The following is a 12,980-nucleotide window of genomic DNA, read 5'->3' on the forward strand; positions in this document are numbered from 1 at the left end:
AACTCCAGTGTTCACAGCCTTTGCACTCAGTGTGTCCACAGCTTTCCAGACCCAAATCCCTCTGAGTCATTGTTTGAGAGATTGGCTGCTGGAATTCCCTGACCCTGGAGAGGGATCAGAGATGAAAGGAAGGTAGTGTTAACAGTGGAAAATGGCTTTTCCACTCCTTCCCTTTGAATGCAGAATGCTTCATTCTGCCTGGAGTATAGCTACAGGTTACATTTAAAGTGTTTGTTGAAGCTGGAAGTGCTTAGACAGGTAGTTTTAAAAAAAATAAAGGCAGCGACTTGAGACAGTGAGATAGGAGACAGAGGCAGCAGGGTTGTAACTGACTTATTTATTGCAGCCTTGAGAGCAAGAAATATTACAGAGGACAAAATTCCTGTAATGTTTATATAAAACTGTAAGAAATTGATTACAGCTTAGGTATGTTTTGTTGCATGCTGCTGGGAGGAATCATAATAGTCATGCAACAAGGTTTTGAACATCATGTTACTGCCGGTCTGCTCAAAAGCCCCATTTGCCACAATGAAAACCTTTCATTTGTTCTTTTTGCTAATTTCAGCTGTGTTGGCTTCCAGCTTCTGTGAGCTGCTGCTTGCAGGATTCAGTTCTTTCAGGCTGCAGTCCTCTGGGGGTGAATTGTTTCTTCTATTCTCAGCCATTTAAAACAAACAAACAAAAAAAGCTCGGGGATTTTGCGGAAGTGTTTCCCCACAGATGTGTTTTCTTTTAGTTATTACTTGTAAGTAATTATTTGTAATTTGCATTATTTGTCCTCTTCTGTCATACTAAGAGCTTTGGAAAGGCCTTCCTGATGTTCTCCCCAGTTTATGTCACCTAATTCCATTCTCCCACTGAACCTTACAGGACTGGAGGCATCAGCACATGGTGCCCAGCAGCAGCTCTGGCAGAGGGCAGCTTTCCTGCAGCCTTCTGCCCTGGTGGGGCCAAGTCCTTCACTTGCATCGTTGTCCTGGAGGATGTTGGGGGTTCTCAGCAGTGGCTTGAACCTCTGGCCATCCCCTTCTTGCAGCTCCAGAGCGAGAATAAGTAATAGATCTTGTAAAGACTCATTTGGGGTTTGGCATTTATGATGCTTTACAGCCAGAAATTCATCTCTCCTCTCGCTGTCCTTCCACTTGCTCAAGGCATTGTGTAATAAATCTCAGTGTCTCTGAGCATCCGTAAGCTCTGCTGGTAAATGAAGTTACTTTCACCTGCTTACACTCCGATATTCTTTCAGGGAATGTGCATTAAATTATTAAATTGTTTCTCAGGTGGATCTCCTCTAAATAAATGGCATCTTGTGTCCCTTCAGGAACTGCAAGGAGCAGGAGAAGGAAAGCCATAAAAACAAACCACATGTGTTGCTAGCAGCCAGCAAGACTAAAGACTAAAAGTGCCAATAAAAGAGACACAGGAGTGCTGTCTTCCTTCCCACCACCTCACAAGGTCTGTGGTCTCTGCAGGCCTGATGGAAGGTGTGGAGGAGCAGGCTGGGTTGCTCTTTGGGGCAGGGATTTCCCAGCAGTTACCCTGGATTTGAGTTCATCCCTGAAAACCCACCGCACACGGGGCCCTGCCTTCGTTTTTGTTGATAACTTGGAGCTGACTGTAGATGCTGTTCTGGCCTTTTCTTGGCAGAGGTTTGTGTGCAGAACACGCCAGGTGGTTTGAGGTTATGGAGCCCACCTGCTGTTGGAGATGAGGGAGGCTGTGTGGGGGCTGAGTGTGCTGACAGACTGTTTCAGCGCAGGTAAAACGGGTTAGATCCAAACTAGTTAGTCAACAGCTGAGTTCATGTGCTGCTGCAGCTGTTCTCTGCACACCTCTGCCCATGTCCTCATGTTACTTCAAGGAGAAAAGTCTGGTAAGCTGGACACAGGATTGCTGAGCTGCACGAAAGCAGCTCTAAAATTGTTAACCTGCTAATTTTAAGCCATGGCATTACTTGTCACTGGCATCAATGAAAGCAGCACTTGCCACTTATCTCCTGGCATATGCCTGTGATTGAGCAACAGAGAGGGATTTAAATTGTCATTTCTTGCTTCACTGATGATCTGACACTCTCTGAGCAATCATCCCACCAGACCTCAGAAGATGGAAGTGCAAATCCCACTCAGTCTGTTTGAGCCAAGAAGGAAAGTCAATGGAAATACATCTGAAATAGCTGCAACCATGAGGAGAGGATTAAATAATAAGGCCCTCAGACACAAGGATTCAGTTGTGTTTATTTTGACATTAAAAGAATGGGGTTGAATTAGAACGTGGGGCATTGTTTTCAGTGTGTCCAGCATTTTGAGGTGTGGTGCAGTCTCCCGTTTCAGTCTCCAAAATGTGGTGCAGTCTCCCGTTTCAGAATCTTAAATATGATGACACTTTATTTGAAACTTCTCCAACAGTAGAGATGGTGCCTTTGGGAGGACTGAGATGTCAACAAATGATTGTCTATGAAGCTGAATTTCATTTCGATACAAGAAAAAGTGCCTTGACATTTTTTACTATTGGTTTTGCTTTTATTATTATCATTTTACTGTTAAGTGCTGAGTATCTTTGGGCCTTCACTGACTAGAGGGAACTGTAAGACATTCAGTACATTTGATATTTCCTATGTACAAGATCCAAGCATGGATTTGAGTGCCTGGGTTCTCTAGTAAGGATCTTGATTCATGTAATGTAAAGTTAGAACAAGAAAATTGGATTCAGATGCTCCCTTTTTTTGATGGTGGTGTTTTGTTTTTTTTCTTTTTTTTTTCTTTTTTTTTTTGTCCTTGTTGCAGCTCTAAGCCAAACGATTTACTGTGGAATATAGTTGAACTGCTTGTTTTATCTCATAAAACAAACATGTCTTTGTTGCTTTTTTGGACTGATGTTTTCCTTAGCTTGCATTTGTGGCTTAGCTATACCCTTCCTTCCCTCTTGGTCATTTTAATTTTTCTCACACCATGCACTGATCTTGAGTTCGGCCTTCTCTGCTGGCTGATAAAATTATCTTTGCCATGACACAGGAGCCTGCTGCCTAGGCAGTGGAGATGCACTGATAAACCCTTTGCTTTTGTGTTAGAATTGGTGTTTTGTTTTGATACAGTATGTATCATTTCCCATTTGAAACCACTGTTATTGTATACTTGGAAAAACCCTCTTACTTGGCATTGGCAGAGGAAGCAGAGTTTAAAAAGAAAAAAAAAAAAACCCACCCTTTAATTTAATAAGCAGTATTTCAGGGTTCCTTTTGTTACGTGCTACCTTTTGAACTCTGTAAAGCAGCATGCAGATCTAATCCACAGCAGCGTCACTGCGTTGGGCTGCACAAGTAAACACTTTAAATGGGAGGAAGCACCTGCGCATCGCTATTGTCTCTCCTCTCCCATTAGCAAAAGTCTCCGGGCTGACTCTGCTCCAGCTAAAGCCTCCAGGCAGTGGGAATCCACAGGCAGAGAGCAAACCTCCCTGCCCTGGGCTGGAGCAGTGGGAGCACCTCGAGGGGACAGCTGGCCATGGAGGGGAGCGTGGGGCTGCGTGTGGATGCCCGTGCACGGGGCGGGTACCGGGCACTCGCCCATCGCCTCGGCAGCCTGGGATGCAGGGATCACAGGAGCCAGCAAGGTGGGTCTGCCTGGGACTGCTGTGGGGCTGGGGAGGCTGATGAACCTCGAGAGCCACAGTGCCCTCATCATAATTAATGCTCTGGAGTTATCGCTGTCGTCCCGCTCGTTGGGTCTGTGTAGCCGAGTGCTTGACTTGATTGCATTCCCATGGAGTTTGTGTTTTTACACCGTTCCTTATTGAGGAGCTGGTGAAGTGTGTTATGGGCACTGATAGAACGTGTAGCAAGTTTACAACACAAGGTTTAAAGCTGAAAAAGCTGGTTTGAATAGAAGAGCGCCAAAGGCTGAAGTCTCTTTAATTTACCCAAGACAGGTCGGGAAGTGACTTACCATGACCCAAAAGTATCTGCAAACAGAAGTGCTGATGTAAAACTTCTTTTGAGCTAGAAAACAAAAACATTATCGATTTGAAGCTAAATTTGGGTAAATTCAACTTACAAAACACTAGGATGGGTTTTCTGTTTCCATTGCTGTGTTAACGTTGTGGTCTGTGCCTAGTGAGAAATAGTGGGGAAACATAGAAATCATCAGATAAAATGCTTAGTGCGATATAGAAAATCTTGTTAGAGTAGCATCACTTTGGGATTTTTAGATTTTCAGTCTCTATGAGACATTTTATGGTGGTGTAGTACCTGGGGAGCTGAAACTACATCTTAATTTATAGAGTCTTCATTTACTGAAGTTTGAGATGCCTTTGATGAGATGTTAGTAATTATTTTACTAATCCTTCGAACATCAGTTTCTATTTAGGCGAAATTGTCTTTGTGCCCTCTAGTGGAAAAACTATTTATTTGAAAGCTTCTAAATTGGATGAAATTTTTGCAAAGAAAGGTAGAATGTGTAAGAATAGACACAGAGGAGCAGAAAAAGGCTGGAGAGATGAAGGGTTGAAAGAGGTGGACGTGCCCTGTGCTTCCTCTGCTTCAGTCCTCCCAACACTGTAACGGTGATGACATGCACAGACTTTGCCAAATAGAGAAGATATTATCCAATATTCACACCAACTGGACTTGGTGAAATTATTCTAGGTGTAATTATGAGGAAAACCCAGTCTCAGCGTGCTCCGAACACTGGGTAGTCACTGGTGATTGCCATTGATGTTCCCCAGGGGTGTGGGGGAGAGGGAAGAGCAAAGCAAAGCCAACTCTGGACCTTTAAAAGGAGGAGAAGGAAAGAGCCAGAAAATGAAAGAAAGGAGTATAACTGGTTTCTCAAAAAAGTTCCAGAGCACTTTGTTCACAGCAGAGAGGAGGATGGGATCCAAAAAAAAAGAAAGCTGACTTAAAAACAAATAGGCAAATCTGTCCAACTTCCCTCTTTAATGGGGTAATTCATTAATGTGTGAGAAGGATTGCTGGTGTGACTAAGGCTTAGGAGCAGGATTTGGATCATCCTGGTGAACAGCAGGGCACCAGTGTGATGAGGAATAGGGAAGAGGAGGATGCAGAGGTGGCTCTGAGGGAGCAGGAGCTGGATGACCAAGTGCAGCAGCCAGGGTGGTACTGGATGGTGCCTGGCCAGTCCAACACCTTCCTGAGGTTTGAGGAAAAGACTCAAATCTCTCTCTGAGTCATCCTTCCAGAAGCTCTGTGTGTAAGGCAGGGTTGGTAATCCCTTCCTGCTGCACCGAGGGGAGCTGAGCAGTGCAGGGCAGGAGAATGGTCACGGCTGCAGGTCTGGGGATGAACCACTGAGGAGGGAGGCTCAGCAAATGAGGCTGGAATGCTGAAGGAGCTGTATTTGGAAATATAAGCCTGAGTGCAGGCAACACATTCTCTGATGCATTAAAGATTTCTGTAAAAAAGGATGATCATTAGCTCTTAGTTCCCACTGGAGAAAAATACCTTGATTTGCCTGAAAGAAATATTCAAGGTGCAATTGGGGAAGAGTTTCTCACTAGGAGGTAATGAAGCAAGAGCAAAAGAAATTGTGAATCTGCTTGACTGGAGGATTTGCCGAGCAGTGAAAGCAGTGTCTCTTGCTGATGGTGTGATTTCTCCCCCTCTGTTGCCTTCTGTCCATCCACCCACTGCACAGGGTCTATTTCACTCATTAACCCTCCAAGCTGGACTTTTTATTTCTGTTGCTAGACTTGGTTTCAGGGGCCAGGGGTCAAAACCAGTAGCAGTGTAGAAGGCTATTGCATGGCTTTGGGATATAAATTCTGCTCTCAGTGCAGTCATGAAACCTTCAAGCACGGGTGTAGATCACAAGAAGCTGTTGCTGTCCCATATATCTTCCCTTCTCGGTTTCTTTCCGGAGCTGCTCATTTGGGATGCTTTGAGAGCAACAGATGTGAACGTGATGGAGTCCCCACAGCCCCCTCCCATCACTGTCATCCTCCCTTTCCTCGTACTTGACTGTCATTCTTGTTTATTTTGGTTTGAATTACAATTGCAAAAGCTCTTGCAGCGTTGTTTATGTGCTGTGTGTCTGAGTCACTGTTTGTGTTTGCTGCCAGTCGCATTGCTGATCCTCTCCCCTGTCTCACGCTTGCAGCCACAGTTCCCCTCCCAGTATCCTGGAGCCTCTTCTATTCTGAGTTTACAATGCTCAGCACTCCTGTGAGTGCAGGGAAAAGCAAGCTGTCAGGGAAGATCCAGGATTAGCCTTTTTTTCCTCCCCTTTGTTTTAATTTTCTTCTCTCATTTTGTAAGGGTCCTTGTACAAATCAAAAGATTCCTTGGAGATTCTTTCCCTGAGATCTCTGTGCTCAATTAGTCTCTTATCATATTTCTGCCAGGCAGTGAGATCAATACTGCGTTTTCTAGCTTGCAGATTCCAGGAATGGGGGAAAAGTCATTTTAAAAAGACCTTTTTTGAAGTTACTAAGACGCTCATGTGCAGTTCCAGCACCTGCTATCACAGTGGAGGTGTTAATTCCCTGCACGTGAATTGTCACTGGGGTGGAGACTTCAGCATCCTGCACAAGATCATGAGTTTGGACCAACAGGGGCTGATCACACTGGCCTCTGAGAGGGGCCGTGGGTGCTCTGGGTGGATGGGGAAGAGACTCTCCATGCCCTTGTGGCCTTGGGTGATCCTTTGTGCTTCTTCTTCATGCTCCTGGTAAAGTGCCATCATTGCTAGCCAAGAAAATCCTTCAGCTCCGTGCCTGTGAAATCTGAACTGTAATGGCTCACAAGTCACTCTGTGGATTTATCAAGGAGAAACAGATAATTTCTGTGTGTCAGCTTAATGGAGCTTCAGCTCACAGAGCTTCATGTGGGAGAATTAACAATGGGTCCGTTCCCAGGTTGTCCAGAAGCTCAGCAAATGTTTGGTTGTGAATCTGCTGTAAAATAGCTGCAAGCTTCCCGTGCCTCAATTAACAGGCTTGATAGAGAGCAGACAGGTTTTCAGGTAAAAAATGTCCATTTTGACTCTTTAAATGCTCTCGGGTGGCCCATGGAATGTAAATGTTTTACTCTGTTTGTAATGCAAAACCTTTTAATTATCTCCAATTCATAAATCTCTAGTTTGGTACTTCGCTGCTTGTAAGAAAATGCTCATCTTTTAGTGGGTAGTAATCAGTGTCAGAGGAAATGGGGAATAGATGGTGTGTTTTAAATGGTGTCAGTTCCAGCAACGGGAATGTATAATTTAAGTCACTTACATTTAATCATCCTTTAAACACTGAATTCCAGCCTCTGTCTCCCAGGAAGCTGACAGCTTTTTAATGCCACTATGGCAACACTTGAAAGTTCCTTAAACTGCTCTAGGCTGTGATGTAGCTCTGTTCCATGTGCATTGTTGCATCCAGGGTTGGTTCTCTGAGCCTGCATGCAGCTGGCTGCAGGGCTTGGTTGGGCTCTGCTTCACCCCCTCCCAGCCCCAATTCTGGAAGATTTTGGAAGTCTCAACTGTTTTACCTTTTTAAGGAGCTGTAACATCTGTTGTAAGTACCACAGCAAATGTAACAGCTGCTGAGGGTGGGATTATGGATCTGGGGGCTGTGTATAACAGCTAAACATATTCTAGCAATTCAGCAGGTTGAAACATAAACCAGATCAAGCTGTGTTCATCATGCTCTGGATCTGGGTGGTGGGGATGTTTCCTGATGGAGTGAAACTGTGCTTGGGTCAGCCTGGGTTCCAGTGCCTGCGAGTGTGAGGCTTTAACCTCATGAATTTCAGCAAGGAAACAGGGCAGTGTGGGATGCAGCAGGTCCTGGGGAGCAGAGCAGCAGTGCCCTCGGTGCTTGTGGACCCCACCAGTTGTGACCGTGGTGTGCGGGGCTGGTGACATGCAGACAAGACACTTGCTATTCACCTCAGTGACAAGGTGCTTGGCCTCAACCTGCACATGTGCATGCATGTATAAATACATGTGCACGTAGCCAGGGAAGACTGCAGGCACTTCTAAAAAGCAGCTGAGAAGCCCTGTTTGGGATCTGATGTGGGATTCTGGCCCCTGGCTGCCTCCTCTCCGCCTGCTCTCACGGACAGTCTGGCTGCAGAGAAAATAATTTAATGCAATTCCTGCTCCCAGCAGCTGGTTGATGGCATTAACGGGGTGAGTGGAATTTCACCCATAAGAATTAAATCCGGGCTGCTGGGGAGTGAGCCCCACAGCAGAGGTTAGGAGCAAAGGGTCAGTGAGTTGAGAATCGGTCACCTTTATTTGCAGCTGCCCATTGAGATGGCATTAGAGCTGCCTGACCATCCACGTGGGCAATAGGTAGCTTTTGTTGTGCCCGGCGGCCAAATGGCATAGTCTTAAATTAGAAGCTGCCACTTCTGCTTAGAATGAAAACTCGCTTTTCTCCGTGCCTATGAACGCGGGGCGGAATCTGCAGAGGAGCCCATTAGTGCTGGCCGAGGCTGGGAGCGGCGGGAAGGAACATCCTCATGAGGCAGGGCGAGGAGGGGACGTGAGGACACGGGGTGCTGGCAGGACACGGGGACACGGAGCGCCCGGAGCCACCCTGTGCTCTGGGGACAGCCCGGCCGTCGCTGCGGGCGGCTGGGCGCTGCTGTCGCCCCATGGGACGAGGAGGAGGATTCCAATCCGCCTCTCCCAGAGTGTCCTGCAGCGTTGGAGGTGGTTCGGATGTGGACCAGGAGATGGTGGAGGAGCTTTGGTCCTTCCCTGCCCGCAGCCAGCGAGTGACCGGCCGCCGAGGAGGGAGGAGCTGTGCTGACCTGGTTCCCTGGGCTCAGGGCAGGAGGGTGGCAGGTCCAGCCTGAGCTGTGGGTTCTGCTGCCGTGTGATAGCCCAGGGAACGGGTGGGAGAAGAGCAAAGGGGTCCCAGCCATGGCCTGGGTCCAGCACAGCCCCACGGAAGGGGCACTGGCGTCACTCAGGCTGCGCCTCCTTGGAGCTTGGGCAGAACTGACTCCCAAAAAACCTCCTAAAACACCGGCTCAGCACCAGCCCTGGTGTGGACTGGGGCTCTCCTGTGCTGGGATTCTTTCATGGCAGTGCTGCCATGCACATCTCTCTTTCCCCACACCAAAGCCATCCTGGATAAGGACCTCTGTGACCCTCTCTGGTGCCATGGGAGTGACCCGTGTCCATCAGAGCTCATCTCAGGTTTCTGTCTTCAGGGACCTGCTAGAGAAAAATCTGGTGAAGGGGCAAAGAGGTTTATTTTTTATTAGTATTCCTTAATTTTATTAGAACATCTCTTCCTGGAGTGGCTCAGAGTTGGCAGGTGCTACCAGTCTATGCTGCATTGGTTTTCAGTGGCAGTTTCATCTCAAAAATTGGGGGATCTGGAGAGTTTGGGGCAGAAGATCTTACAGTGGAACATGGAGCCTTTTGTCTGTGCCTTTAGAGCTCTCCAGATTGTATTTAATTTTTAATTTTATTATTTGAAAGATAGAGCACTCTGTAGTGACAGGAGGAACTAAAGGTATAATTGGGAGTTTGTTCTGTTCATGTCACCTTGCTTCACATCCTTGAAGGAGTGGTAGAAAGCACATAATTTCCTTGAATTTATTCACTGCTCAGAATTAACTCACAGCACGAATTTCTGGGGGAAAATCCCCAAGCAAACAACTTAGATGTTAATGTAATTTGTGAGATAAGCTCAAAAAAAAAAAAATAAAAAAGGCATTTAGTTTACTTAGTGCCCACTCCCCCTGAGATTTAAAGCAGCAGTAACTGTCGAAGGGTTCTTGTTCTAGGATTTTTCCAATTTTGTAATGTAAAGGCTCATTTTTCTTGTTTCCTGGGCAAAAAGATGATCTAAAAGCCTTTTCCTTAATAAAAGCCCATGTTTCTTTATCGCATGACTCCAGGAGCTGAGGTTTTTTAGGAAATGCATCAGACATGTGTGAAAATGATCAGTGTTGGCAGCATTGAAGTTGTTGAGGACAAGTTCAGTGCTGCATTTGCTCAGAACTGAGTGTGTTGGGACCAGGGAGGTTGCAGCAGTCTGGCATGCTGAGCAGCCTGGCTGTTTGAAAGCTCCTGCTGCAAGTGCCTACGATTATATTTCGAAGTTTATTTTCTGCTGCACTTGATAAAACTTTGTTCACTGCGCTGTTTGACTTTAAAAGGCAAAAAATCCTGAAGAAGTGCAAGTAGCTTCTTCAGGGAAACATGGATTTTGCTCTTGGCAAGCTGTAAGTGGAGGTGTGCTGTGCACCTTTGCTGTTCAGGGTTCTTGGAAGTTCCTCATTTTCTGTCTCCAGTGACCTGTGACTGTCCATTTGGGAGTCTTGAGCTGTACTGTGACCCCAAAAACAAGTCCTTGTGCAGACAGAGGCCAAAGCCATTCTGATGGTGACTGGCATGGCCTGTCAGGCTGCTTTGCCAGGGGTTTGTACAGGAAGACCCAGTTTCAGCTGAACATCTTTGAATTTATGATTTTGTGAGCTGTACAATGACCTCTCCCTGCTTCATGGTAAAGCACGAAGCTGCCAGGTCCTGTCCTGGTGTCACCAGATGCCCCATGCTCAATGTCACTTCCCGGCTGTGCTCAGAGGTGGCAGTGAGCCCTGGGGAAGGTGTGTAGCTCCTGCTCAGGGCTACCCCACCCCTGCATTACTCCATCCCCCAGGCCGCCCTCCTGTTGCCTTTTCAGGTAGTTTAACCTGTGCTAAATTTCCAAGTAAAGTGAACCAGTCTCATACCACAGCTCCTGTGAGAACCCAGAGAGGCCTGAAGAGAGAAGGGGGCAGATCACATCTGTGTTAGCTGTGCTCATGCTGACAGCTTTGTCTGGGTCCCAGGCACTGGGAATACTGGACTTGAGTTCTCTATTTCAGTGTGACTGAGCTGCTTCTACTCCCCCCAACACTCAGCTCAATTAGAGGGTATATTTGCACATTGGGAAGACCTGGGCGAGTGGCATAACTTACAAGGCAGATATGCTAAAAATGGGCGTTTGTGTGTCTGGACATGCACAGCAGCATGCCAGCTCAGCCCCAGCTGGCTGGGGGGATGTCAGGCACTGCACGGGCACTCAGGGGAGCCTTGGTCCCCATCCCAGCCGTCTGCCCAGTTTGGCACCAGTGTCTTGCATGCATAGGACATTTTTGAAGAGTTGGCTGGTGTAGGATTTTCACCTGAGGTGTAACATGGATGTGTTGAGGAGATCTTGCCATGCAATGGGGACAGTGATCCCTCCAGCTGGGAGAGCAGCGGCTGTTCAGCCAACTGTGGGTTTAGTGCTGGAGTGAGGATGACATAAGGAGGCTGTATGGAGACTGGATCAGATTCTGATGCAAGATTTCTGGCAACTTTCAACTCCAGGGAAGCAGTAGTCCCTGAAATCAAATGTGCACTTCCAGCTGTGGGGAAACAGCCTGCCTTTTTCATCCTTCTGCCCTTTTTCCTTTCTGATCTGTAAGGTTTCACATCTCAACTCTAGCAGCTTTGGTTCTGTCGCTGGCACTGTTTGGATACTAGAGACTTTTTTTTTGGCAGTCACTGGGGAGCTGTTCCTTGTTTGCCTGAGTTCTGGGTTTACAGTGATGCAAGCAACGTGATACTATTTAGCAGCTCTAATAGAGGTCAAGGTCCTGTTGTCTTAGGTATTGTAAAAACGCCTTGTAAAAGGCTGTACATTATCCAAATGGGCTACGGGGAAGGCAAGGAAAACAAGGAATAAACCAGGTCCTCACAGCTGCTCCTTGTAGATGTGAGGCTGAGGCACAAGCAAACTCGCAGGTGTGTTTTCTCAGCACCTGAAATGGGACCCAGATGTCCCGAGTTCTGCTCCAAAGGACTTTTTGTTCCTGGGGGTTGATTCAGAGTTAGTTGCTAAAACAAGCTAAAGCTGTGTGTGCTTTGCTCATCGCTTTATCCCCTTTTGAGTTGAAATGCTTTGAAACGATCCTGGATAAAGCTCATCCATCCACTGCTGGGACATCCCTAATCTCCTTTCAGGGAAGAAAAGAGATTTTCCCCCCGCTGAAACCTGGCCAGGGGGAGGTGGGAGCATGTTCAGTGTCCCAGGTATGGAGCAGAGGAGCCCCCATGACACAGCCTCTGCCAGCAGCTCATCTGTCTCTGCCTGGGGACCCCAAAACAGAGAGAGGGACTGAGAGAAGGCAGCAGGTAAGGAATGTTAAACTTGCACAGCATAGCTGAACCCTGGGCAGGTTTTGCCTTCTCCCTAGGACACAAGGGAGAGGCTTGAGGAGAGTGAGTGAGTCTGGGAAGAGTTTCCAAAGGTGCATCCTCCAGGTGGCTGCTGCAGCTCTTTGTTTGCTCCTTCTCCCCATCCTTTGGAGCCATATTGAGGGCTGGCTCTCCATCACTGATTGAGATTGGGTTTCTCTCTGATGAAATTCCTGCTCTGTTGGCTGTCAGGGCAGAGCTTGGCCCGTGTCTGCACACTCAGTGCCATTGTCAACTTTGGCTCCAGCTTATATTTTTGGAAATCAGGTTTACAAGCTGCAGGCTTTATCAAAAAAATCTGTTGGACATTTTTTCTGTCTTTTAGGAAAAAAAAAAAAAAAAAGGAAATACTCCTCAATTTCTTGCTTCTCAGAAAATAGTAAAATTCTTGCCCTGGCTGTTGTTAGGTGGCTGCCAGAAAGGGCAGTGCTCTGATCCTGTCCTAGCGCTGCTAAGAACTTGTGTGTGTTCTTTGCTGCATTGAAAGCCTAAATATTTATGTTACGGTTCTGGTTCTGTGCCATGATCTTTACTTATAGATCTTTGTGGTTATAGTTCCTAAATGATTTGAGCTCAAATAAATAGTTTATGCTGTTTCATATCAACAAGGCAAAATAATAATTGATCTTTCAGGATATAAACTCCTTTTATTACTTGAGGTATTGTTTGCTTTTATGGTTCAAGTTGTTTACAAGGAATTGTTTTCATGCAATATATTGTTCACTTGTGTATTCTGAAAGAATAACAATAAAACATTATTGTGCTCCTGATTTCCCTTTGAAAAAGCAAAGCAAC

General features: G+C 46.5%; 1 protein-coding gene across 26 annotated transcripts in view; it reads left to right on the top strand.

The window, feature by feature from the left end:
• MAGI1 (membrane associated guanylate kinase, WW and PDZ domain containing 1) overlaps positions 1–12,980 on the top strand; it is a 336,522-nt gene that overhangs the window by 42,230 nt on the left and 281,312 nt on the right. Inside the window, exon 1 of one of the 26 annotated variants that reach the window (XM_066327236.1) lies at positions 3,390–3,609. The exons of the other annotated variants lie outside the window; for them this stretch is intronic. Within the exon in view, the coding sequence (XP_066183333.1) occupies positions 3,501–3,609 (109 nt within the window). The 5' untranslated portion in view covers positions 3,390–3,500. Of the gene's footprint in view, positions 1–3,389; positions 3,610–12,980 lie in introns of those variants that run through there. 26 annotated transcript variants of the gene reach the window in all.

The sequence above is a fragment of the Sylvia atricapilla genome, chromosome 11, assembly GCF_009819655.1.
Source record: "Sylvia atricapilla isolate bSylAtr1 chromosome 11, bSylAtr1.pri, whole genome shotgun sequence".
Lineage (NCBI taxonomy): Eukaryota > Metazoa > Chordata > Aves > Passeriformes > Sylviidae > Sylvia > Sylvia atricapilla.